At 36.4% G+C, this 27609-nt stretch overlaps 1 protein-coding gene across 4 annotated transcripts in view; it reads left to right on the forward strand.

Annotated features, from left to right (window-relative positions):
* LOC133530554 (protein pangolin, isoforms A/H/I/S) overlaps positions 1-27609 on the forward strand; it is a 226140-nt gene that overhangs the window by 106106 nt on the left and 92425 nt on the right. For all 4 annotated transcript variants that reach the window (XM_061868505.1, XM_061868507.1, XM_061868504.1 and 1 more), the window contains exons 3-4: positions 1048-1111; positions 16743-16843. In XM_061868505.1, coding sequence (XP_061724489.1) covers positions 1048-1111; positions 16743-16843 — 165 coding nt within the window. The remainder of the gene's footprint in view (positions 1-1047; positions 1112-16742; positions 16844-27609) is intronic.

Genomic DNA, 27609 nt, shown 5'->3' on the forward strand with positions numbered 1-27609 from the left:
TCTGGGGCACTATTCTCAGAGTTGTGATAGCCATCGACATTTGTTGCTCTTGTAAGAACGGTAGCAAAATCCCGGGCTTGATACGATGTCGAGATCATAGTTTATCAGAGTTATCGTAGAATCATAGAGAAATTACTTATTTCTGTATAGTAGAAGTAGAAGACAAGAAATCTAACAATACTGTCTTAAGATGTGGTTGCTTCATAAATGAAACCGGTAGATTGAGTGCGGTGCGGTGTCTCAGGGTTTGGTCCTCATTTCTGGTAATATGATCGAAGAACTGCAGTGTATCCGCAAACGGATGGTTGGTAACCACGTTTTCGTTTCCAAAACATCTCAATTACTTCAATTATGGTGGACATTTGTTATCTGCTTTCATTTATTTCTCTTTAAAGTTGTGTTCATAATTGGATAATGCCTTCCGTCAAAATACAATAAGCTGCAGAGATCACTGACCCCCCTGCAACCAAGTTTATATGCAGGGGGGTCAGTTATAGTACACGTTTCGATTATCGAGGGACATGTCGACTCGGAATATCCCCCGACAATATCACTTAAGGTGTCGAGATTTCAAACGGTCCATTGGTTCAGTAATGGCACAAATAGAGGAAATTCGGCATTTGGATTAATGTAAGCGGAAACCTGATTTGTTATCGCCTATTATATCATCCCAATTCGAAAATGTTCTAAGTTGTCAAGTGATATTTATTGTCAAATGTCCTTTTGCTAATATTTTGTCTATTTAATCCGAAACTTCCGAAAGAGACTACGTTGATTTGGATTCTTGATGCTAATAAAATTATGTAATTTTAAAATTAATGCTAAATTTTATCATTTGTATCCTGTAAATCCACACATTGATTCTCATGGGACTAAAAGATTAAGAAAAACAATAAAATCCAATGGATTTGTATAATGTTACTTTAACGATTATTAACGATGTTCACAATAAAGACAATGTCGACATAAAGCGAAGAAATGTTGTATTTAGTACTTTAAGTAATTGTTTTAATACTTATTGTATTAATTTTATCATTTTTGTTTCAGGAAAAGTCAGGAGAGCCTTACTCGGGCAAATTATCTGTGAAGTCGGATCTTAGTCCTGTTTTTGGTAAGTTAACACTCAATTAAGGTAACTTTTATGAAAACACGTGAGGTAAAGTTACTTCCCTTACCAAATGATTACAGCTTTAATATTATTATTCTACCTACCTATGGCTATTGTACATAATATGTATGCATGTACTTGATTGTACATAAGACAGGTAAAGATACAATAAATAAATAAAACTCAATTAGTTTGGTGAAAACAGACCTAAAGACCTCTAAGAATACTTCTTCTCCTCAATAGTCTAAACGTCTTTCTCAACAATGCTGCCTCGTAAGGACGTGAAATTGATTTTGTTCGTTTGTAGACATTTCATCTAATATGATGATGGGGACCTGCCATCGCGCCCGCGCCGCGGCGCAAAGCGAGTTTTGAGGCTAACATTAGGCACTAACTTTTTCTAATTTATTTATTTGTTAGCCTGTTGTGTCCCACAGCTGGGCAAAGGCATCCTTCTCTTTCTTCCACGCGTCTCGGTCTATGACAGTATTAGGCCAATCTTTTCGAAAGACGGTGTCCAGTCGGTAGTTTGCTTGGCCCAGAAGTCGTTTGGCATAGGTACGCGGCAGACATGTCCGGCCCAGTCCCATTTAAGCTTAGCGGCCGTCAGGGCTACGTTCGGCTACTTTGGTTTTGGAGCGCAAGATGGAATTTCCGATTCTGACAGTCAGTTTTACACCAAGAATACTGCGCTCCATCGCTCACTCCCTTTTTCTAAATGCATCTAATATTTGATATTTTATATAGTAGTAGCTAACAATTTTAAAACTACAGTACCTCTAAACTAAACGATTTCTTGGTCTCTTTAATACTCGAAAAACCAAAAGCTAGTTAACTCTTTCATCACCCGTAGTGATGTGAAATTGATTCCGTAGGTGGGAATTATCGCGTCCCTACCATTACCGGGAATTATGTATGTTTTATCCGAGGCTTATAATCATCTGTCACTATTCTTACATTTTCGTGTAATGCCCAGCTACGCCTCTGAAGGGATGCGGTGTTGATATTTTGTATCGATATTTGGTAAAAAAATATGTTAAGTTATTTAGTAACGTTTTTCTAACGCTATTTGATATATATGTAAACGTTAGGTACCAAATCCCTTATGATATTTTGATAGTTTAGCTTTAAAAATTAATCTGACCAAAAAAGTAACAGCTTCCTAGTACTTTAAAACGTAGGTATTATAAGAGTAGTCCTTATAATATAACATAGTTGGAATACTCTTTATTTATTGTAAAATAATAATAATAAATGAATACCCTATTGAAACTATTTATGTGAAAATAGAATATGCTTATTTCGTAAGTCATAATTTGATGTGGTCATTAAACGTTAACATTCACCCGCTAGGTGGGCTCATTTTGTATTGGAAATGGGGCGTTTGGCACTGAAAGTGTTAATAAACTTTAATTGGGTATAGAAATTACTATAAACGCAGACTTTATTTAACAATCATTATGCCAAGTAAATATGAAATATACAATGACGTTAATAGGTATTTATTTCTAAAAATACAGTTAATTTCAGTTCCTGCATGAAATTTGCAAAGTAAAGGTTGTTCTGTTCTAGTGTGAAAAATTTAGGTAGACTCTTTGACTCGAATGTTGAAGGCAAAGATGGTCTGACGAGGAACTTCGAGTCATTTGGAGGTCTTCTGCGAACTAAGTAATATTCATACAGTGTTATATATGAAGAAAAGGAAATCCTAATACTTATTTTATATATTTTATAGGCAAGCCTGTATCGCGGAGACCAGACCTCGGTGTGGAATTTAATTTTAGTACCATTTTGTGCCTCGCCATTGTGATCATAGTATGAGGTCCCTTGCGACTTTCATATTGATTCACTGTGACAAGGTACGAAATGAAATGATACGGAAATTATGTATTCTTTGACTGTACAGAAGGTCGGTTGACACAACAAACCTCTAACCCCAAAAATAAATTCTCGACTCGATGAATCCACTTCCCATCACTAGCGCTCGTTATTTGTTGTTATTAGTGTTGTTTTTTGTTATTTTTCCCCGGGATTTCGACGTAACCGGTTTGGGAGCTAATCTGATCAGCTCGCCACGACTCGGGTGAAAAAACGTGCTGTGTAGGGTTGGTACCTGAGACGCCGTGATTCACTTGCTGTTGGTATGTGGTGTCAGTGCTTTAGTTATTTGTTTAATGGGTAACATAGGCATTAAGCGTTATTATTTTGGTTCAGATTAGGAAATATGAGCCATTTCATTTAAAATTGTACCTACTAGTTACACTTTTTTAATCTACTTTGAATCTTTGATGTTATTTCTTTTCGGAATCATTAGCTCTTTCAATTCTAACTGGAGAAAAATTATCCCGTAATATTTCCATACATTTTTCGTTCCTTATATTCCGTTGCCGTCATAAAAAATGCTTTTTAAAAGATGGTAACGGAATGAAAAAAAAATTGAGATACTTTTTTTCCTATTAGAATCGAAAAAACTTCTTATTCTGAGTAGAAATATAAAAAATACCGAATCATAAAAAAGTGTAGCGTACACTCACCTTCAATAATATGTTACTTTTCGAAGGCCGCAAAAATATGTGACACGCTCTTATGGCTCTACAAATAAGAACATGTCAGATATTTTTGCGGCCTTCGTTGTGTATATTATAAAATGGCTTATTTTTTATGAGCAAAATAGACATTAAGGTTTATGGTAAAATCTAAGGTGAGACTTTTTTTGTTAAGGATTCACTCGTATGTTGGTAATACAAGATAACCCATAATACGTTGACAAAGATTTTTTTGTGTGCAAAACTGCATCTTGAAGATAAAACGTTTTGTTTCAGTTATAATTATTGTAGTTTTAATTTCTAATGACATTTTGTATAAGACGTAAGCAATAAAATCAAATCAAAAACCATTTATTTCGAACAAGGTCCATATCGTGTTAGTAACATACTAATACTAAATGTAATCTATTTATTGACAATAACAATATACATAATGGATATATACAGATGATTACTACAACTAGCTTATATCTAAAATAGGCCCTTGAGGCATTGTACCAAGGATGCTGGCGGCATTTCCTCGTTGTATCGCAATACTGATACGTTGTGCGAGGAAGCCGCCAGCTAATACTTAAATCTAGGGTTAGTATGACATGACATTAATACAAATTCTTACATAAAGGGGCATGTAGCTGCACCCAGTGCTTCAGCCACGGTGAGTCCCACCGGTCGGCCAACATGCAAAAACACGAATAAAAATTGCCAAAAAAATTTTTTTTTGGGCCATCTGTATTAGAGTCTGAGGTGTGAATGATGGTTTGGTTGTTTGTTTAGTAAAAGATAGTAAGCTTTACACTTTGTGTTCATAGAGGGAAACATGAATGAAGTCCGTTTTGAATGTTATGATGGTACCTAATTTTTGAATGTAGTAAGCTGTCAATACTGTTTGATCGTTTATTAAATAAGATATCAAGCGTTTTACTTTGCGTTCAGACAAACATGGTTTTTATCTGGATAATTGTTCATTTTATTTACATCTTGGTTATGTTATGTACGTACTGCTTCATGCTTTGGTATATTAAATAAGTGTATTTTCTCGTGATACATATTGAGTATTCACGTTTAAAACCGGTGCCTGTAGTTCCGTCCGCGTGGAAATTGTTATTTGTCTCTCTATTGCTCGAATATGTAAGAGCTATAGAGGCAGAATACGATTTTAGATTTTTCGGTAATGGCGGTAGGCCTTCTGATCCAGAGGAATCAATCATTCCCCTGGATTTTATCCCTTTTAGGCCAGCCCTCCTTTTTTTTTCTCAATTCAAGGCCATCGTCATCAAATACTTATGGTCTGTTCCCATCCATGTAGTTGGTGGACTAACAGGCCGCGGCGCATTACGTGACCGAACCAGGGATGAAAACTGCGGAAAAAAATCAACTGCTTTTTTCGGGAAATTTACCAAATATCGGTTTTTTTTTTCAGTTTGATTGAATTCTGGAAAAAAACGATGCTACTCATAAGTGATGACAGTGTCAAAGTCAATAAAATGGCAGAAACGAACACATTGCATGTGCAACCTTAACCTACCTGTTTAAATTTCTAATTAAGTACATATTGAAAAATGCAGAAGTAAAAAAAAAACATTTGTTTTTCCGAAGTATTGTAGGTAACTGAACATTGTAGGTTTTTTTTAATGACCGAACCTGCGTCAGCGGGTCCCATATATTTTTGCGGCCTCTTTATAGTATTTTATGCAACAGTTGTATAAGAAGGGTCAAAAAAGGCGAGTGGCGTGAGTTACAATGTGAGCCGGAGCCGAAGGCGTAGGCGAACATTGTAAAGGAATACGCCACGAGAATTTTTTGACCTACTTATACAACGTTGCATACAATATTTTCCTACGAGTCAACAAAAATAAATCGTAATTTAGGTAAACAAATTACAGCAAAAGTATATAGCCAAGACGCGCGAGCATACCTTGTTACGCGCCCGGCCCGCCCCGGGCCGCGGCCGGCCGGTCGGCGACACCTCCTCGTAACTCATGAGGCCCTGGTACTTGCTACTTGCTAAATTAATTTTTTGGACAGTTTTTTCTCAATTTTGGCCACCGTAGCCTACGGAGCAACGCTAAGCGGTCTTCGTAGTCTATGGGTGTTGCTATATTACGGGTGTCACATGCGTGTTTCTGACTTATGAAGTAATTATTTTTACTATGCAACCAAATGAATATTTAGTTTAAAACTGTATTCGTTTTGGTTTTGTTAGGTTGGTAGCCATTAATCGCAGTAACATTATAGCTTATAAAAGCACAAGAGCTTTTATGAGGAATAGACAATATAGACTTTTCTTGAAATCTTTTATGTATGTTCTTATATTCGTGTTAATGAATGCATAAATGACAGATAACAGTAGAGGAGTAGGAAAAAGATCTAGAAGGATCTTCTGTCGAATAAGTACCAAGTTTTGGCAACCCTGCCAAAGGTGTATGTATCCGTTTAAGGCCCGTCCGAGGTGTGAGTTATGGTCCACAATTAAATCCACGACGCCATGCTTGCACGTAATTAGACATTCGTTAACGGTGCGTTAAGTGTTTCAAACTGTTTTGGATTGTATTCAATATATTGTTTATAAAAATGTTTTGGATTGGTAACAAAAACAATCTCTTTAATGGTTAATACTCGTAATTACATATTTCGATAAAGTTAGACAAATTATATGCCTGATATACCCATATATCGTGTGGAAAAGACAAGGCAAACATTTATTTCTTTTTGACACAATTGATGAGAGACAATACTTGGGATTTGGATAATAAAAACAATTTGGTACACTTAGGATAAAGGCAGTTTGGCCCTCGCATCTCTTTACGAACCTTACCAATAAGGTAAGGTACTATTAGAGGACATAACGTATTTTAAGGTATGCGTAAGTTCTGTTGGTGGCTAGAAGTTATACATGATATATCGAGAGAGAAAATATAAAAAATCATTAATAGAATCAGGCGTTACTTTGCGGAAATACGTACTAATTAAAACAAAAATATTACTTTGCTAACCCGTACAATAATTACGTGCTAGTCAATCAGTGTCAACCCGTTATACTTACTTGCGTATTTTTACATGCAATTAATGTTCCCACCCTCCCACCGCAAAAATAAATACGCAAATAAATATAACAAACCACCAGACCGTCAACATCTCCAGCTTCTCCTGAGGATGCCTCGTAGAGGCGCAAAACGTGTTAAGTGGTGGTTTGTTACATTTATTTGCGTATTTATTTTTGCCGTGGGAGAGTGGGAACGGGAACATTAATTGCATGTAAAAATACGCAAGTAAGTATAACGAGTAAGCACTGATTGACTAGCACGTTATTATTTCGCGGATTATTAGCAAAGTAATTTTTTTGTTTTAATTTTCATGAAAATAAATCGAAGAAACATTTACAAACAAGCACAAAACCTTTCAATAGGTACGCACGCGTCAAAAGTTCACTAAAATATGTCTAATCATAACCAGCTCAATTCATAACATATAATTTATGTCCACATAACCGTGTAATATTTTAACCGCAACCGCGTAAATGTCCGCTATCTCTCCATCGATCTGTTAAGGACATAAAGATGTATATTTATATGACAGTTGAACATAATACGTATATTAATCCGATTTTATCGGCCGCATTAGTAACGCTATATAAAGTTTGATTTATGATCGGAAATTATTATTTTATGTAAAAAATTGTTGAGTTCCACTTTTGATATCATCGTAGTGAGTAAGATAGGTCAATACGGGTAAGTGTGGCAGACGGGTAAGTGTGGCTAGCCTTCACATTGGGGCATGTTTACACATTGATTAGTGTTTACATACAGGTATATGTGTGCTTCAAATCTTGTAACTTAAATATGAACCACTCCCTAGTATCTGCTGATTCAGTTGACTTTTGGTTTGCAGTTAGTACTTGGCCCTGCTTGTACACATTAATTAGGGTTTATTGCGAGTTCATACATTTGTTGCTTCGCTAAACTTATGTAGCAAATTCTGATGACAATGCAATAATCATTTTTAGGGTTCCGTACCCAAAGGGTAAAACGGGAACCTATTACTAAGACTCCGCTGTCCGTCCATCCGTCCGTCGGTCCGTCTGTCACCAGGCTGTATCTCATGAACTGTGATAGTTAGACAGTTGAAATTTTATTTTATAACAACAAATACTAAAAAACAAAATAAAATAAAAATTTAAGGGGGCTCCCATTCAACAAACGTGATGTTTTGTCGTTTTTAGGGTTCCGTACCGAAAGGGTAAAACGGGACCCTATTACTAAGACTCCGCTGTCCGTCCGTCCGTCCGTCCATCTGTCACCAGCCTGTATCTCATGAACCGTGATAGCTAGACAGTTGAAATTTTCACCGATGATATATTTCTGTTGCCACTATAACACAAATATTAAAAAGTACGGAACCCTCGGTGGTCCGATTATTATTTATTAAACTTTACACACAAGTTAACATGCACATTACAAGTATGAGTCATGAGAAGTACTTCATATATATGCAAAGAAGAAGTACAGCTAGTAATGCAACTTTGTGTTACAATAAAAAAATGACAGTAACTCAGTAACTTTTTGCTGGAAAGCCCTTTTTGCGTAGGTATTTATTTTTGCCCAAAGCGTGAACCCCGAGCGTGAACAGTTGCATTCTGATTTCGTCTCATCTTTTATCGGCTATCGACAAATGACGTCTTATGTTTGGCACCGTGTCAATTTGTAAATGCTGGTGTTGACGACGTAATGGAATCGGTCGTTTTCGAAAATTTATGTACAGTCTGATTCAAATAGTGACAGCTAAAGTAGACAAATCAAATACAGCAGAATAAAGACCTAGATGCGATATATTTTACTGAACTACGAATTTGATACTCCTTCCAAAATACCAATTTGATATCCCAGTCCCGTCCATGAAATATCTAACAAGTATGAGAAGAAAGTTCAAAAATATATAAACAAGCTTATAATGTCTTGATAGTCATATTGTGAATGCTTTATTTGTTGACATCATATTATACCAAAGAAAAACGATACGATATATTATTAGAATTTAAAATAAGGTCAATGTAGGGCAGATTGTCTATAAGAGAAAACCGTCTACAAGCTTTTTCGTCGCTTTTAATTCTTGCGTTGGTAGACATACTCCACTTACAGAAGGTCGGTAGAGCAGAAGGAGTGAAGTTCTGTTCTGACCGGGTCAGAGCTACGTACGTAGACAAATACGAGAGTTCTTGCCGTATAGTCTAACGGTCTTTACCACATTGATCTTGGAGTTTACAGAGAACCCGTCAAATACTTTTACATTTAAAAAACTCAAGACAATATCAAATTATAACCCTAATAATACGAGTATCCATCCTAGTCCAAATCTTAGTTTTAGGCACAGGTGTCCAACCAAATATAAGTAGACCTGTGACTTACCACCTGACACCATTACCTTACCTTATTATAAGCAATTCTATTATTATTGAAACTCGATCCTTATCAGGTTATCTCGCTCGCACGCGCTCATTATCTAGCGCTTATTTGTCTTGCGTCTCGCTTCAGCGCGCTAATGGTTTCGTCGGCTCATGCTTAACGCTAAGGCTAGGGGTTTGAATAGACGTTAGCGTATATAGTTCGTTTTTTTTTAGCATTAGAAAGAAGGTATGCGATCTTGACGTGTTTTTTCATTAAAAAAACACTTTCGAAAAATAAGTCGCAGCAAATATGTAACAATTATAAATCATATACGATTATTTACATTCATTTGCTGTCATATGTAATATGTACTAATTTTTAAAAAGTGTTTTTCAATAATTTGCAATGAAAAGACACGTCAAGATTGTTTACCTTATTTCTAATGCAAGAAAAACGAACTATAGGCTTTGGCGTATTTATTTAGCGTAAATATCTTTTGAAAAACTTATTTGTTCGTACTTTTTACTATTTCACTTTTAATTTGAACAATTCTAATGATGTCTTGTCGTAATTAATTGGAAAGTCATGTTTGTCAATGTATTCATAGGTAGAACATTACAAAACAAATGTACTGTTCAAAATACAGCTAAATTAACTAAACTTATAAAATAACACATTTGACCATCACATCAAGGTATTAAAATAGTGAACATTTATTATGATAAATGTAAACGCATTTGACTTTTTACTACTGCCAATGTAAATACATTGCGTGGGTAGTCAAAAGTCGAATTAAACATCCTTTTGCTGTACCGTACTTTACCTGTTGTCTAGATATATTTTGATACAATAACTTTTTTGTAATATTCAGAATCTGCTTAAGTTACTCATATAAATATACTCGTAAAGCACCCCTTTCCCGCTACGCCAATCGCTCCGCCACCTCACAACTCCGCTCCCCGCTCTGTCCCAAACATGTCCCAGCACCATATCGTGTTTCTAATTGGAACTGGAGATGCATTCACGACGGGCGTTAAACGAGTTGTTTTAGATTGTTATGAAGAATCAGGTTTTAAAGAAATTCTTCTTTCGAAAACAGCCTAAGTCTCTTCGTAAAGTTTGTCGTTTACGACCTTTTCTTTTTTAGATTTTAAAGAAATTCTTCTCTTTCGAAAACAGCCTAAATCTCTATTATATTTTCCGTTTACGTCCTTTTATATTTAAAAGTATTTCTTCGTTCGAAAAGAAAATAAGTTACTTTGTAATATTTGCCGTTTAGGTCGTTTTTCAATTGTTTAAAACTTTTGTTATGAATGTTTATAATTAATTAACGGTTGGCGATTAGGTGTTACATGATTAATGGTTAAAATTAATACCTTTTGTTTATTTGGTCTGTTTGTACACATAATATACAGTCCAGTGATTGATATAATTAATATATTTATATATAATAATATATACCCATTGCAACTTGCAGCTTTCTAATACCTACTAACTATCACTGAAAGCCGCGGACGGACGAACAGACAGACATGGCGAAGCGAAACTGAAGGGGTTCCTAGTTGACTACGAAACCCTAAAAAGTCGTAATCGTCGTTGATAGAACTTAGAACTTTAACTTACCTTAGTATAAATGAAGCGAAATAAAATGATTTTGACTATAATTTGTACGTCGCAGAATATAATTATATGTCCATGTCCAGACAAAATTATCGGCTGTCATTAAAAAAACTATATTGGTTTCACAAACACATATTAATTTACGAAATTTTCTATATACACTATACACTCAATTTATATTAAGATCGCGATTATAAATTCCGACTCCGCCGCAAACTCAACGAATCTGACTCACACATTAACAATCGTTCTTTCTCTTTCACACTCAATTAGTATTATTAAGGTGCGATAGAGATAGCATATGTCGACCACCTGGGTCGCTCAGGTAGTTTTCGCCTGTTTGTCTAAAGCTCAGGATATAGTAAATTATATGGTTTAATATTTTGTGTACTTTAGTCATCTCGCTAAAATGAATGTTAAGTAGGTACCGGGTACCGACATGAAAACAACGCCTACTTTATTTATTCATTTACAATATATCGGTTTTATACAAAATAATTATTTATTTAAGTTCACAATAATATGCTGCTCATTTCTACATTTCATATTTGGTTAGTTCATAATGTTCATAATATATGTATACTTATTATACAAAAAAAAACCATTTCTCGTTTAATTCTTGAATTAGTTCTTATGCTTTATATTCCTCTTCATGATCTGACATAAATGTCATAATTATACATATACTAAGAAGAAGTGACCATGTCCTCCAGTGCCCCAGGCTGGAATCGAACCAGCGTCCTTTGCTATCGCGGCAGGTGCCTGAACCATTCGGCAATGGAGTCCTTGGTCACTTTTTCTTAGTGTATGACATTTATTTCAGTTTATAATTTCTATGCTTAGTAATGTTTCTACTTGAAATAAAAACAAATTATTTTCTGAAAATAATATAATTTGTTCTAATAGGTACTTCAAATAGGTTTCCTCTTAATCATTCGCTTGCCCTTATCCCATTCATTTGGGGTCGGCGCAGCATGTCTTTTTCTTCCATATCTTTCTGTCACCCGTCATCTCATCATTCACTCGCGTTCGTTTCATGTCATCTCTCACACAATCCATCCACCTTTTCCTAGGTTTCCTCTTCATGCTTTATATTTGGACTATACTAATAATCCAATTAATTTTGGTAAAATTTTAGTTTTGTATTACTGGCCAAAACCTATTTAACCAAGTTAGATTACGTATAAATTGTAATAATAGTAGTTCGCAAATAATTTTCATTATACCTACTCAATTATCCCAAAGACAGTTCCTAGAAATCTAATTACAAATGAATAATTATTGCATAGCGTCCACTTGATGGATGGTTTAAGTTGATTGACATCGGCATAATTAAATGGTATAACCTTAGTTTTTAACTGAAATGAGTCAAAAACCAGTTAAAATACGTTAACGTTTCCGTTCGTAAGTATAAAAACGATACAGGTATCTTGTTACTATAATAATATGTGATTGCAATCGTAATCGCAGTCCGAGGTGCTCAATAGTATCTGAAATTGCACTTTATTGACTTAACAATAGAGTCATGTTGAACTATTTGTGATTAACTTGGCCGGATCGATATAATATAAGGCCGCGTGTCTTGTCGTCCAAAACAGATGCATTCAATTCTATACATTTTGGTCGTGCCGCGCGAATAACCGCTCGCGGCCTCGCGCCGCCCGGCTCCGAGCGGTTATTCGCGCGGCACGACCAAAATGTATAGAATTGAATGAGTCTGTCTTGGACGACAGCGGCGGCCGCTTGCCGCGCCGCCCCGCTCGCCGCGCCGCGCGCCGCGTACGTCCATTCCACGGCCTTATTGTGGATACATATACTCGTGGCCAGATCTTAAAATTAATCATTTCATTATGTGGCAATCATTTCATGAAATAATCGGTTGCCCACATGATGAAAAAGTCAAACCTAACATAACCATATCATGCACTGATCAATTCTCGTGCCATTATAAAATTGATCACTTTTTTGACATATACATACCAAAGAGAATTTGAAATAGAGGTGGAGTGTCAAAGAAAACTTTGTAGCCGTAGTCAATTTACTGTCATCTTTCGACACATGATTAAAACTTTTAGAACGCCATTTGACTTTGATCCTTATTCTTTTACTGATATGTGTTGAATTTGTTAAGTATCAAAAAATCGCGCCATCTAATACATCAAAGGAAAAGGTATGGCGGTATCGTTTCGAGCGATGGCGCCACAACCTTTAGCCGATGCCCGGTAAGATGGCGCCACTTTTTGACATTTAACAAATTTACCACATATCAGTGAAAGTATAAGGATCAAAGTTAAACGGCGTTCTAAAAGTTTTAATCATGTGTCGAAAGATGGCAGTAAATTTACTGCAGCTACAAAATTTTCTTTGACAATCCACCTTTATTTAAAATTGTCTTTGATACATTCATACGACGTACATACATTCTAGCTTCTGTCCGCACCTACTCCTTCGTGGACCCTCGTGGCTTCTGTCCTCTATTCCAGTACTATTGCAGCTGAGTGTACTATGAGACTCGAATAGCCCAGTCGTAGTTCTCGGAACTCCGGCGGTGGCCTAAGCAAATATTTACCGAGCATGTTACACGGCTCAAATTCGGGGCTACTGGTTCAATTTCGACTTGAATTATATTCAGATAACTGCGTATCTCGGGCTTAAAAGTTAGTTGGGTTTGTTAACGATAGGAATAGGATTTTTGACGTACATTTCCATTTTCTAAGATATATTCATTACACGCTGAAATCCGAACGGAGAATAACAAAATTGTAGATTGTATAGGTATATTTTCCTCCTCTATTTTTTTGCATTGCTCATAAAAACGGGATATACCTATTCGACACCATAAGGATCTCGGTAAAAAATAAGTCTTAAAAAAACTTTAAAGCTGGCTACACACTAGGGTATGCCTGCGCAGTTTTATCAACTGCACAGGCAAAACGGATCACGTGTAGCATTCGCCTGTGCACTTTCCTAAACAGCTTTACCTGCGCAGTTCAACTGTACAGGCAAAACTGCACAGGCATACCGGAGTGTATATGGCCAGCTTAATAAGCTGTTTTCGTTAATTTTAACTTCTTCGTACGTACATTAAATAGCTTATTTTCCGTGGCTTCACGTTACTCTTACAAATAGGTCCTATTTTTAAAACTGGCAATGATTATCTTAATATTAAACAAAACGTTTTTCATAAATGGCGTCATCCATTAATACAAAATTTCCAGTTTTTGGACCCCCTCCCCTTGTCACGCTTTTTTCTGTTTCTTTAACATATACACATTTGGCATGACCCTCCCCTCCCCCTATTGCTGTGACGTAATATGTGGATGACCCCAATGCTTGAATAAAAAACACCTTTCTTTTTTCTTGCTTCGCATTCCTCAAGCCAAACAGATTTCGAGATTAGCACCCCCTGACACACATACAGCGTGCAAAATGCAAACTTCCACAAGTACAAGTAAAACAAAAAGCTGGCATTAGTCCTCTAGAGCCGCGGAATGAGAGTTACCGAAAACGCTCACACTTTGCGGCCGCGAGCGCAGTCGACAGGTATGAAACAGTAGGTTATTTTACAGATTAGCTAGAGCAGGGTTTCGCAATCAGTTAGGCGCGCCCCACTTGGGGGGTGTAGAGTAGAGTGATTCTAGATTTACCCCTTTATTCATAAAACTTTACAAGCCTCAATTAGTTAATTTATGTACTTTCCATTTCGGCTCCCAAGGGGGTGTAGTGCTTTAGTATAACGTTGGGTGAGGCGCATAGGTTATATGGTTAGGAACCCCTGAGCTAGAGGCATATACGTCGGGCATTCCACAAAAAGATTTACTTTATCGGGGTTGTGATGCGTATGGCAGCTACTTTAATAATGCAGAAATTATGCTGAATATCGGCTTGGCTCTACGTAAAAAATGTATCCGTATATACGCTTGAAAATGTAGAGTTTGGGGAGACTACTAGAGTAGCAATACTGTCAATTTTAGCTAAATATGTAACCCATTAAAAAAATATTCCATTATTTCATTTCACTAAAAAAATGCATTACGTCTCACGGGAATGTCTCATACACTTATGTCCTTCAAATTTGTCTAGCAGATGTGTTACGGACAAATCTGTCAGCGTAAATTCTATACTCGTATATTCTTTGAAATGATAGATCAGATATGAAAGATAGATCTACATGGCGTCTACTATGCTAGTACGATTTATTGAAATAATTCTACAGAAATAGCAAGTGGAAAGCAATGCATCAGTAATAGGTATTTAATACTGATAATGCTAGGAATAAAAATCCTGTAGGATACGTATCAAGTAACAAAACGTATCTAATCATCATTGAAATTGGCTTATGCACGGCACAAGTATATTTTTATTGACTGAGAGCGAGCGAAGATCTCCGTTTCAGTTTGAGCAAAAATGCTTTCGTATTTCTGTCTGGGTGTTCTCCTCTGCAGGACGTATTTCTCGACAGATACTCTTGAAATTTGACTAGCAGGTTTAATAAATTATACAATTTAGTTGTTGATTCAGTTTTTGTACCCGTTACGCGCGGGGAAAATACTCGACATAACAACACTACTGTTTTCACACTATGCACTGCGCCGCTGCGCGCGCAATTACTCGAGCAAATGACTCCTCGTCCTATAATTTCTCCCCTCGCGAAGGGATTTATTCCACTGATTGTACTTATTTTTAACTCGACGTACGGCGCCGACTGTACGAGCTATATTTAGCTGTTCTACAGGACATGTGCAATGAAATTCATTATCGTATGAAAAACGAAGTAGGGAAGGCAGCGTCATAATTATTATGTGTACTTTTTTCGCTTTATAGAGGAATAAGTTAAAAAAAGGACTAAACTATAGTTTAAATAAATGCAAGGCTTGCTCTAGGGATAATATGCTAGACTCGTAGCCTCTGTTAGTTTCGTTTCTTTGGCCTTGGTATTTTGTTGACGCTGCACGCAGCGTACAATGTGACACACCCCCTATAGAAATATTGTTGTATTCACATACAATATGACGCTGTACCACAGCGTAGGTATAATTAAGAGCAGTGTTGGCTGAACTATCGTACGTTACTTATCGAACCGTAAATTGTAACCGTCCGTTACGGTTTACGGTTCAATTTGTAATGGTTAATTTTCAATATTTTCAATTCTAATTAACGTTCGGCTAACATTGATTACATGTATGGTCAAACTGAGCTGAGAGTTAATCTCTAATGCATTCCATGTATAACTTCAAAACCTTAATAATCGGAAAACAAGCGTTACTCCAAAACCGGCCAGTATTAACCCATTACAATAACAACGTGTGACCAAACCGATTACGGGTCAAAAATCGATTAGAATCGAGTCGAAACCGATTACAATCGAGTCGGAGTCGTGACGAGTCATGTTTAGGCATTCGGTGGGGCGTGGAAACGGTTAAGTATCTTAAATCGATGTAAAAAAAGATATGTAGGTGTAATTTTTTTTTGCGTGATCAGACCAAATCTTGTCAATAATTTTAAATATACAGGCTGGGCTCGAGTTACCAAATTAAAAAAAATATATTCCCTCGATAAGCTATTTCGAATAATCCAATAATTATTTGTTAATTCCTGGAACTGGATGATAATAAATCGTTTTCATAATCTAGTAAGTACCTATAGTAATCCTTTCCTGTAAATTCGTTTGTCTATCTTTGAAAGCCGCTCATACTAATAGTTTTTCGCCTGCTATAGGTACCTATAACTTTTTTTATTGCTATATTCGGAATCTATATTAGATGGGAATCTATTTAAGACCCATCCAGTATTTTAAAGATATGGCTCTTTTTATTATAACTCTAATAATAGATGTCCTAATTGACAATCGCGCGACCAATTAGGACACCTATTCGAGTTCAATGTTTGATAATTCGCGCGAACTTGCGATAATAGCATAGTCGCATTGTATTAGGACGACCCTTTATATGATTTTCTGCTACGTCATCTATTAGGCTTTGTAGTTATTTCTCGGCCTTCTCTTATATTTTTTTGAACAAACTGATATTTTTTCTTATTTTCTATCATTTAAACATAATTATTAATGACACATTTGTTTATTTCCAGGTAAATTCGACCCGCACCCAGCGGCCGGCTTCAATATGGGATACCTCATGGCTCCTTACCCCTACCCCAACGGTGGGGCGCATCCCCTGCCCGTCTCAATGGTGAGTACTAACTTATATTCACCCTGTATATTCGTAGTAACGCGTAGATTTTCAAAAAACATATCAAAAAATATACAGTGTCTTATATTAAATAAATCAATATTAATTAAGACTGTAATACTTTTAAAGGAAAAGAAATTGGATTGCCACGAAAACCATAAAATATTTCGTGTCCGACCGAAACATGTTTTTTTATAGCAAAACCGAAATTTCGGCTTTGGCTCTAATTTTGGCCGAAACCGAAACTTTTGTTTTGTTTGTTGAAAAAATGTCATAAAACCGCTTTTCGGCCCGGTCGAAAGGTTCGGCCGTTTCTGGCTGAAACCGAAACTACGGCCGAAACATGCTTTTTTGGCCGAAACGGAATCTACGGTCGGATACTAAGAATATTTGATGTATCTTAGCTTACCTATAACAAACAGCTCGTTAAAATTGACGCTTCCAAAAAAGGTTGACACAAAAAACATTTCAAGGTCTCTGATTTTATCTAAGTAACGAATAGAGGCGGTTGGGTGATACGCAGATATTTGTCTTTCAGTATCTCTTGAGTCAGCATAACTATAAATAAATAAACGTGACGTTCCACGGGTAAAGGTCTCGTACATCTCGTGGCACTAGTGGGGCGACACTCTTCCTTTCGGTCATTGTCGGTTCCGTTCGGCTCAGCATGGTTCCGAGCAATTATTAGGGTTGGCATAACTTCCCTTTGCGTGCACGACCACGGATAGCATAATGACTTGAATTTTGACAACCCTAAATAGCCAAAAGGGAATGTGAAATACATTAGAAAGGGACAGCATGATTCGTCCCTGAATCGCTGTCAAACTAAATTTGCTGTCAAGCTTATTTGAAGATTGTGAAACGCCTACGATGACTTTATTCGTCATATAAGTGGCAGGTAGTTTATTCAGGACTACTTGGACATTGTGAAACATGTGTATTATGTCAGTGGTGAAATAGAGCCTAAATGTAACAAAATACCAAACCTAAAATAAACCTAACTAATCTTATCAAGCCCATATCTACGAGATTACAGCGTGAAATTGCAATCGCGCGGGTATCTGAAATATTTGGACCGCGAATTGGTCGATATCGGGCGATCTTGACATGATTTTTCGTGTTTCGCTGCCGTTCTGTATTTGCACAGTAAAAAGTCAATACTTAATAAATAAATAAATAAATGTTTGAGGTCAATCTTACACAAATTGATCTAGCCCCAAACTAAGCAATACTTGTAATATGGGTAGTATTAGACAGCGATATACATAGATAAATACACAATTAAATACATTGGTATAAACAACTCAGGAACAAATATCTTTCAACTTCAAATGCCCTTACCAGGTTTTGAATCTGGGATGTCCTGTTTCAAGGTACCGACTAGGCTGGGACTTCGCACTAATATCTAGCCGATATCGATAGGTATATTCTCGGCTTTGGAGTAGGTTACAACCAGTTAGTTTTTGATATTCATGCATTGTGATATTTGAAAATAAAAATAACAAATAAATTAGTTTTCAAACCATTTTTTCGTCTTATAAACGTAACGACCGATTTTGAATTTTCGAATTAACATGTCTCGTTTTTATATTCATAGACATAGGGCCTTTTGCGCAACGTAAATTAACGATACTCATACATCGATATCCCATAACGTAAGTGCCAGTTACTCTCTTACTCGGTACGACACAAACGTCCTACTAAACCTCGAAATATTTGATGCCAACTGTACTGAAGGCACGCTGCCTTGTAAGAAAAGCGTTATCTTGTTACATATTTCCTAGGTAGATACGCTGTGTTAACGTAACAGGACCGCTGACTGTACCCGCAGCCCCTTTATGGACACAACGGGGCCCTCCTGAATCTCCTGATGGTCCATTTTCATTAACTAAGTGGCAAGTCGGTTACGTGTCTCCGCTGTTCGCTAACTTGTGGCTATCTGAGAGGATTGCTTATATTTGACTGGTATATTAGGACTTATAATAATTAATATGTACTACTAAAATACTGACAGGGCCTGTTTCACAATGTCCAAGTAAAGTCCTGAATAAGCTACTTGCCACTTATCCGAAGAATAGTCATCGTTGGTGTTTCCAATCTTCAAATAAGCTGAACTGGTAAAGTGCTAAGTTTCGCATGAAGTTTTTATCTGGCAGTTAGTTTATTTATTAATTAGCTATCCAACACTTGGACATTATGAAACAGACCCTTATATATGTTCTCGAAGATCTCAGGTAATTTTACTAGGATATGAAGAAATGTTTTCTCTTGGAAAAGGAAATTTTTTAACCCCATATTAAAATATCAGGAGTTTCCGAAAAAAATCCTATCATTATCGCGAGGGTTATAGTTAAGTTAGGGTAGCTTCTTAGAATTGTTTGGTCTCAAGCTTTTTTCAAACTAAGTATACATTTCTTAATGGATCGAATTTTGTAGATTTCGTCAAACCCACTATTTATTTCTCAAATATACATGTACAGTCGAATAATTTAATTTCCTACCCATTTCGTACCTTGTCACAGTGACAATAGTATGAGGTCTCTAGCGAGTTTCATGTTGTTTGTCACTGTCACAAGGTACGAAATGGGTAGGAAATTAAATTCCTTGACCGTAACTACTTACCTAACACACGAGTGTATGGAGAGCGTGTTGTATCGGCCTCGTATCTAATCACAAGTGCATTATCTGTAATGAACACTTACGGCCATTTCACTGACGATTAGAACAATGCCGACGTTTATAAAATAGATTTTTGCTACCCAAGGCCTCTGTTTATACAAAAACAAAATTGAGGTACGATGAATATGGATAAGTGTGGCTGCGGGATTAGTGTAACTGGCTTTCATGCCGGGGCCAGTGTAGACATTGATTAGCGAGTTCATAGTTCATACATTTACGACTAAACGTAGCAAAAAAATAAATAAACGCAAGTAACAAATGTATGAATTCTCAATAAACATTAATCAATGTGTAAATCAGCCCCAATGATAAGGCCAGCCACACATATCCCGAATCCACACTTATCCATATTGACCTTATATCTATTACTGAGTTTAAATTCAGATTCCTACTCTCACTGATTTTAGCGGTTGACTGTACAGTTGTACAGACTGTTTTTACTAAAGGAAAATAAAAGCACACAAATATTTAACACTAAATTCACTAATGAATTAAACGAATTCATTGCACTGTGCATTTTTCGTTCTAAAAATACGAGATATTCATTTTATATAAAAAATTGCCCATTCCCAATTAATACGATATGACCGTTACGTCTTTTTTTTAAATAATATTTCATAGTTTATAAACAACGTATGTGTGTACCCAAAGTGCAGAAATTACATTTAATCTTAAAATCAATATATCGATCGAAGTGCGTTCTAAAACTTCGAAAAGTTTATTTTATCCGAACACTTTGCTAGTTCAAAATGTCGTAACGACCCATATTTTTCTGTCTCTTACGCCATTTTCACTCATCCTTGATTGATAAACAGTTGAATTTTAATAGTCGGGGTTATTTTTATTGGTATATTTCTCGGTATGGCACGTGGCGGCATAGCACGGAATCGAACCCGGACAGGAAACGGTAACACAAACAATTTTATTTCGGTACATCCCCTGTCTTTTACCGAATGGTTTATATGACGTGTTAAGTACGCGTCTGTGCGTCTAGCGGGGTTAAAATATTTTTTTGTTTAGATGCATTAAAAAAAATGGTGATGCAACGCTCGTGGCGTCGACTGTACTTGTTTTACATAGTCTACAGTTATCATATGTAGATAATAATCGAAACGATTCTAGCGAGTCTAAACTTAGTGAGTATTTCTTTATCATAAAAGCAGCTTGATACTGAAAACAAAAATTGCATTGCCAATGAACTTAGATAGGGATATGATACATTACAAATCATTTATTTTAAATTACAGAAAGAAGTAAAAAAAAAGTCAATTGATCACCGACCGATTGAATTGACGACCGGTTTGGCCTAGTGGGCAGTGACCCTGCCTACGAAGCTGATAGTCCCGGGTTCAAATCCTGGTAAGGGCATTTATTCGTGTGATGAGCATGGATATTTGTTCCTGAGTCATGGGTGTTTTCTATGTATTTAAGTATTTATAAATATTTATATATTATATATATCGTTGTGTAACTACCCTCAACACAAGCCTTATTGAGCTTACTGTGGGACTTAGTCAGTTTGTGTAATACTGTCCTATAATATTTATTTATTTATTCATCACTCTATTTCCTTTATGGGGTACATTTTGGAAATTATATATCGAAAAAGGATATCAATGCACAATGTATTTCAAGTGAATTAGTGAAACCATTGTAAAATAAAAGGATCAAAATTCAATACAGTTAACATTATGAAACATAAATTGCAATAAAGCATTCAAACGAAAATACGCTTACAATTTCAAAAATCGAACGCGGAGAGAATGCAATTTAAATTTTAAATTCTCTCGTCAATCTTTAAAAATCGAACGTCGATATACAGCGCACGCTCGCGCCCTTCAGGTCTAAGAAAAAAAAGAACCCCACGAAAATATGAAACTTGAGTCGCAACAGGTGGACTGCGGCCGTCTCATTCTTTTCTATAGAAGTTTTGAGCATCGTCCTTGTTCCGCCGCCCCTATCGTAGCCGCCCCCGCCTGGGCGGGAAATTTAAATGAAGGAGGGGATGGAATGGAAATGCTTTTCTTTTTGCCGGCGGGGTGTGCTTTAGCTTTTGTCTGGGTGAATGCGGCCAGTAATTTCGGGGTCGCTTGCGCTCCGTTCCGACTTGGGATTCGGAAAACGAAAGTTTTTTTTTGTAATATCGCCTTCGATGGGCTTGCGATTTCCAGATTCCTTGAAAATACTCCATAGCTCCTTTTTAAAGCTAACTTTTTTTTAACTGTTTTTTTTTTCCTTTTTAAAAAGAAGGAAGCCTTATTATCTATAAGACAGGTTTACCTAGTTTAGGGCTCAGGACACTATTCCTAGGCTTTCTAACAATAGAATGCTCCTAAAAATGTAATAATTTTCTATTGTGTAATAAGCTGCAATTTTGATACCTAAATAAATCATTTTTCCATTTCATTATATAAACGAATTATTTTGTTTTCTAATGTTCGGCTTTGTAACTAAATCAAACATGGCTTCTGATAGATACATTTTGATATCGGTTTATCGTAACATAAGTTCTGTAGGGCTAATATGGTCGGCTCTTTTTCATTTGTCACCATGTCTGTCACGTTCTAACAAGTATGTAAGCGCGAAAGTGACGCGCATAGTGACAAGTGATAAAAATGGAACCATGCTGCCATGACTGTAGTACCTACTAGAAAACATAGGGGAGACTGGGGAGACTTGGTCACCTAAATTATTAAAGAATAACTGATTCCCAATAAATGAAAAATAACTGCCCTAAAATTAACCAATCGCTATAATATTCTGATTTTGACAACGTAGTAGAGTTAGAATTGCTATTTAATATAATTTTATAATTTAGAGGACTAAGTCGTCTGTACCAAAATAAACGTATTAAATATACGTCATCTTAAAACTAAATGTTAATTTTATAGTACGGTGCAGGGATGTCACGAATATCGCATTCTAAACATTCGCGAATGCGAATCCGAATGTCCAGGAGGCGAATGTCCGAATGCGAATACGAATGTTAGGGAATATGTAGTCGTTATTATAATTCCCAATTAGAAAAAATCTGTTAGTACATAAAAAATACGGGATGTTATGAAGTGTTGAGAAATGTTGTCTACTGGTTAAAATGCATTACTTGAAAACAGTTTGCGCGCACGGTCCATACGCAAGTCGACGAGACAGGACACGACCTGCGCACATTCGCATGCGAAAAACATTCGCTTCATTTGATGCGAATGCGAATATCGATGCGTATGTTTAAAATGATGCGAATATTCGTATATACGAATGCGAATGCGGATATTCGTGACATCCTTAGACTACGGTGAGCATTAATGATGATTACATATTATATAAAATGTCTCATAATAACAATATCAACAAGTGTTCAAGTTGCAATTAAACGCATATGGTGTTTCCACAAGAAAATGATAAGATAACAGCTGATTATCATAAAATATAACGCGTAGATCGATATCTGCACTTATAAGATAAGAACACTCGTGCTGGAAAACTATTTGCTTATCAATATCTATACAATATGCGTTATAATAATAGAATAATCGTACATGTCATCTGTTTTATTCCTATGAGGTATTGTAACTTCTTGAATTTAGTGCTATCTGAAGTACCAAGCTCAGATAATGCAACGGGCTCGTAACCTAGTCGGTAGTGGCCTTGCCTATGAAGCAGGAACTCCTGGGTTCGAATCCCGGTAAGGGTATATATTTATGTGTTTATCAGGAATATCTGTTCCTGAGTTATGTATGTTAAATTGTTAATGATGTTATCTCTGTAAGTATGTATATCGTCAACTACAAGATACCCATAGTACAAGGTTTGCTTTGTTTGGTGCTAACTAGAGCTGTGTAAGAATGTCCCCAAATATATATTTATTTTTAATTAATAATATATGAGTTAACAAGGTACAAAGATCTAAAGTCTTACACAATAAATTCGTGTTGAAATATATATGAGTAAAAGCACTGTGTGGATTCAGATATAATCATATCTTATGGCTATTACACTTGCAAGTCTCCGACAAAATGTGAAAATGGGAGCCAAGTTCAGTAAGAAACAAGTTAACTCTGTATGGTGTTTGTGATATCAAAGTGAGCCAAATGGGCAATGTCACCATAAATCTCAAATTTCTGGAAAATATAACGTTTATAATGACACTCCCTTAAATTGTTCCGTAAGTCGATGCAAAGTAGCTTAGCTGGATTCTATCTTGTCCACTTCACCAACAAAATAATTGAAATAAAGAAAGAAAATGCATTTATTTAACGCCACAACATAATATAACTTTACTTAACCATAACATTTGGACGCTAAAATAGGATCCCTCAGCATAATGCCGCGGCAATTCGTGGCGCTGTCTGTAATTAAGATCTAAACGGTGTAAATAAATAAAGCGTACCGATCGATGGTCAATGCAATATGTTTTACTGGTAGTATTATCGATACTATCAACAAGCCATTCTTAAGTCTTATTGTAGCTGCATAATGTACACCAATGATCAATTAAAATGTACGGGTATAGTACAAAAATCCCAAAAATAAATGTTAGCCGTTTTCATGCTTACATCATACATGAAGAGCATTAAACCGTCTGTCCAACGCATCAGCACGAGGCATCGCGACCACGTACCGTCGTGTCTCGTAAATATATACGCTTTACTTATAAAACCTCATAAATACACCCCAAACTACACAGTATTTTCGCCTTTAAAGTTATAGCTTTTGACAGTACAATCGCGTGAATTAACAAAGGGATTTTAGTCAAATTGAATTTAGAGTTGAAGTATAACGGTACCTTATCGTAGTGAGATGTCGCTCGCTTCGCTTAAGCTTTGGGAGAATACCCTAAACATGTTTATTTTTTAATCTTAAGAAATCTTATGTGCTCTATAAAGATACTAAGTTTTTGTTTAAACCTAGACCGCGCAAAACCTAGAGCTTTAAATATGGAACCCTAAACTCTCATCACCAAGAATTATAATCAAGGGAGCCATTGACTACTATTTAGATACTCGCGCGAGCGCCATCTATTGTGTGTGTCTGTCGATATCCTGCTGAGGAGACGGGGGCAAATTGATCCTTATGTATGTAATACACACTTGTGACATCGAGACAGCCAAATTGATGGAACCAAATACTTTAGATTTAGCCATTACTTATATACTTAGAAAGCTCAAACCCGAGCCGGATGGAGATCGAGGGGATCGTCCTTTGTCCAGCAGTGAGACACCATACTATAAATATAAGTATATACAGATAATATTATTTTGCTTTTCAAAAACAGGATACTCTTCCGTTAGTAGGTAAAGTATTAGTATCCAATTTTCCATTCTCTAAATATGCTGACTGATTTTGAAACATTTCACGACATTTCTCTTTAACAATTGTCTCAGTCCCATTGTCTGTAGTTCCACAATTCCACACACAACTGTCTCCTTCCAAGCGATTTTCCTAATCACCGCATACCGCAAAAGAACATCTAATACCGATTCTAATACGGCACGGATCCCGATACGGGCATAATTCCGCCGGGAAAGTCATTACCCACGCCCCGATAATTCGGCTTTCGAGGGGGCGCCTCCCCAGCCTCCCCTAACGCTGCATCTCATTTCCAAATACTATGCTCTCGACAAAGCCCTGTTTCCTATGCGACAACCTCGCTCCCCCTCGATCGGAAACCAACTTTATTTTCTACGTTAGAGAGTACAGTTTAGATTGAGAGAAGAATAAGAATCGACATGCCAATTGTAACTTTGTAGCGTTGAAGTAAAGTTAGATTTTCTTTGAGCTTTCTTTTCTGCGTGTGTTCCGATTTAGCCCGTGCTACCCTCCCCGGCTTTCTGGATAATGGAGGGGGAGATTTCCTCTCTTATTTTTCGTGAATTTTTTATTTAAGAAAGGGATAAGATTTTAATGTGGGCGCTCGGTGCTTTTATTACTTGCGATTGTGAGATATACGCCATTGTTGTGTTCCGATGCGTGTGGGGTTTCTGCTTAAAGTATTTTGTATGGGACGAGGAAGGACAGGTCTTAAATGACGTTTTGGACTTTTGGCTTCTGTAATGAACGTGGTTCATTGTTCGTTTCCGCTGTAATTGCTTCTGTTGCTTTTTGGGAAATTAATTCCTTGTAAGAGTTCTTAGATGCTTTTGAATTGTGTGGCTGTAAAATTATTATATCATTGGAGATACTATCCGTTGGTACATGTAGGGTCCCCAGCAAGCTCAGTTCTACATACAAACGTAGTTACGCTCTCATTTTAAACCGACTAGCTAAATTGCTTTGAAACGTTGCATTTACAATAGGATAAGGTATATTTGTTTACGTAGCCTCAGATGCCATAGTTAAAAAAATGAAGCGAATTTAAGATTTTCATACCAAATTTGTTTTTGCTCTATTTTGTTTGTTTTATAAGGTAGAGCAATATTATTTAAGCCCTGGATATATCTCATGTCACTGTATGTGTTAAGTTTCATTACAATCCAACACGTAGTTTTAAAATGAGAACGAAACTCCGTTTGTATGGGAAGATGAAATTCGGCCGATATTGCCGGGGACTCTTAATATTAAATCATAAAACTTTACTGATTAAATAAAATTACGTTATATCCCCTTCTTACAAATACATCAGTCAAAATGACAGATAAGGACAAACGATTCATAGCTAATTCAGGCCAGTAAAGCGTTTATGAATAAGGCCATAAGACTATAGTGAAACTGAGATATCTACCTAAACACTACGTACAGTCGAGTTCGTAAATATGTATACATTTTTGCACCTTATTGCAATAGATTAAGGCGAAAAAATGTATACATATTTATGAACTCGACTGTATTATAACAAGCTACTCATACTAACTAAACTCCTAATAATGTAGTCACTGTTCTCGAATACACGATGGTACATAAAAAAGAAATACTAGATCGTTGGCAAATAAGCATACGGCCCGTCAGATGGTAATCAGTCTCCATAGCTTATGAACGCCTGCAACACCATAAGAGTTACATGTGCGTTGCCGACCCTAACAATCCGCACCCTCGTTGAGCTCTGGCCTTACTGACCGGCAGGAACACACTATGAGTAGGATTCATTGTTATTTGTCTGCGGTTTTCTGTAAGGTGGAGGTACTTTCCCAGTTGGACTCTGCTCTAGATCTGGCATGGTTTAATATTGCCAGGAACTTCCAATATTTTCATGATACATATTTCCTGAATTATGTCAAGCATCTAAAAAAGGCCTCATTTATTTATTATTCTACGAAAAAAATATTTATATCTTTACATCTACATATCACAAATATCACAGGTCAAGAACTAGAAGTCGTTGTAAAGTTATAATGAGCAGTAAAAATATATACCTACAAGTACGATTAGGTACCTCATTTGGTACTTATGCAATCTAATAATAATATTTAACTTAAATAGTAAAAAATCTTAGCCATATAATTGTTCTTTCAGGGCCGAAATTAAGGAACTGAAATCTAGTGCTTATTTCACCAAAGTCAAGCACTAGGCATGAAACGGAAGCTAGACCACATTCCGCGCCCGCCCTTGAACCGTTCTGACTCCTTAACAATGGGTGCAAACGTTTGTATCAAGTCATAAGCAGAAGCGTCAAGCGATAAGCAGCAGCGTAGACGACGACGCTTGGTCGTTTTCCCATTAACTTTAAGTCGGGTCCCGTGACTCTTATTTCATTACTTACATAATACTTGTTTTAACAAATTATCATGATCTACTGTGGGCCGTGCGCTGCTCTCTAAACTAAAGAGGATCCTAGTACCCTTGACCAGATCGTTGATCCACCTTTTGAAGGCCTTCACGAGCGTATTATATGCTGGAGCTGCAGAAAGATTTACTCAAAAGCTGTTTAAGTGTGACCAATTTAAAGTTTTAAACGTAAACTGATATACAAGCCAATTTGAGTTTTAGTAATTCGATCTGTTTCCTATGTGATACTGATCTGTCAGTGTCAAAAGTGATTTTTTTTTCAACCAAAAACAGAAACTGACAGATCGGTATCATATCGGAAACCAGTCGAGCTCATATTAAAATTAAGTTAGACAACAGCGCCGTTTCTAAAAACAAATTTCATCTGG

This window comes from Cydia pomonella, chromosome 23 (genome assembly GCF_033807575.1).
Source record: "Cydia pomonella isolate Wapato2018A chromosome 23, ilCydPomo1, whole genome shotgun sequence".
NCBI classification, from domain to species: Eukaryota; Metazoa; Arthropoda; class Insecta; order Lepidoptera; family Tortricidae; genus Cydia; species Cydia pomonella.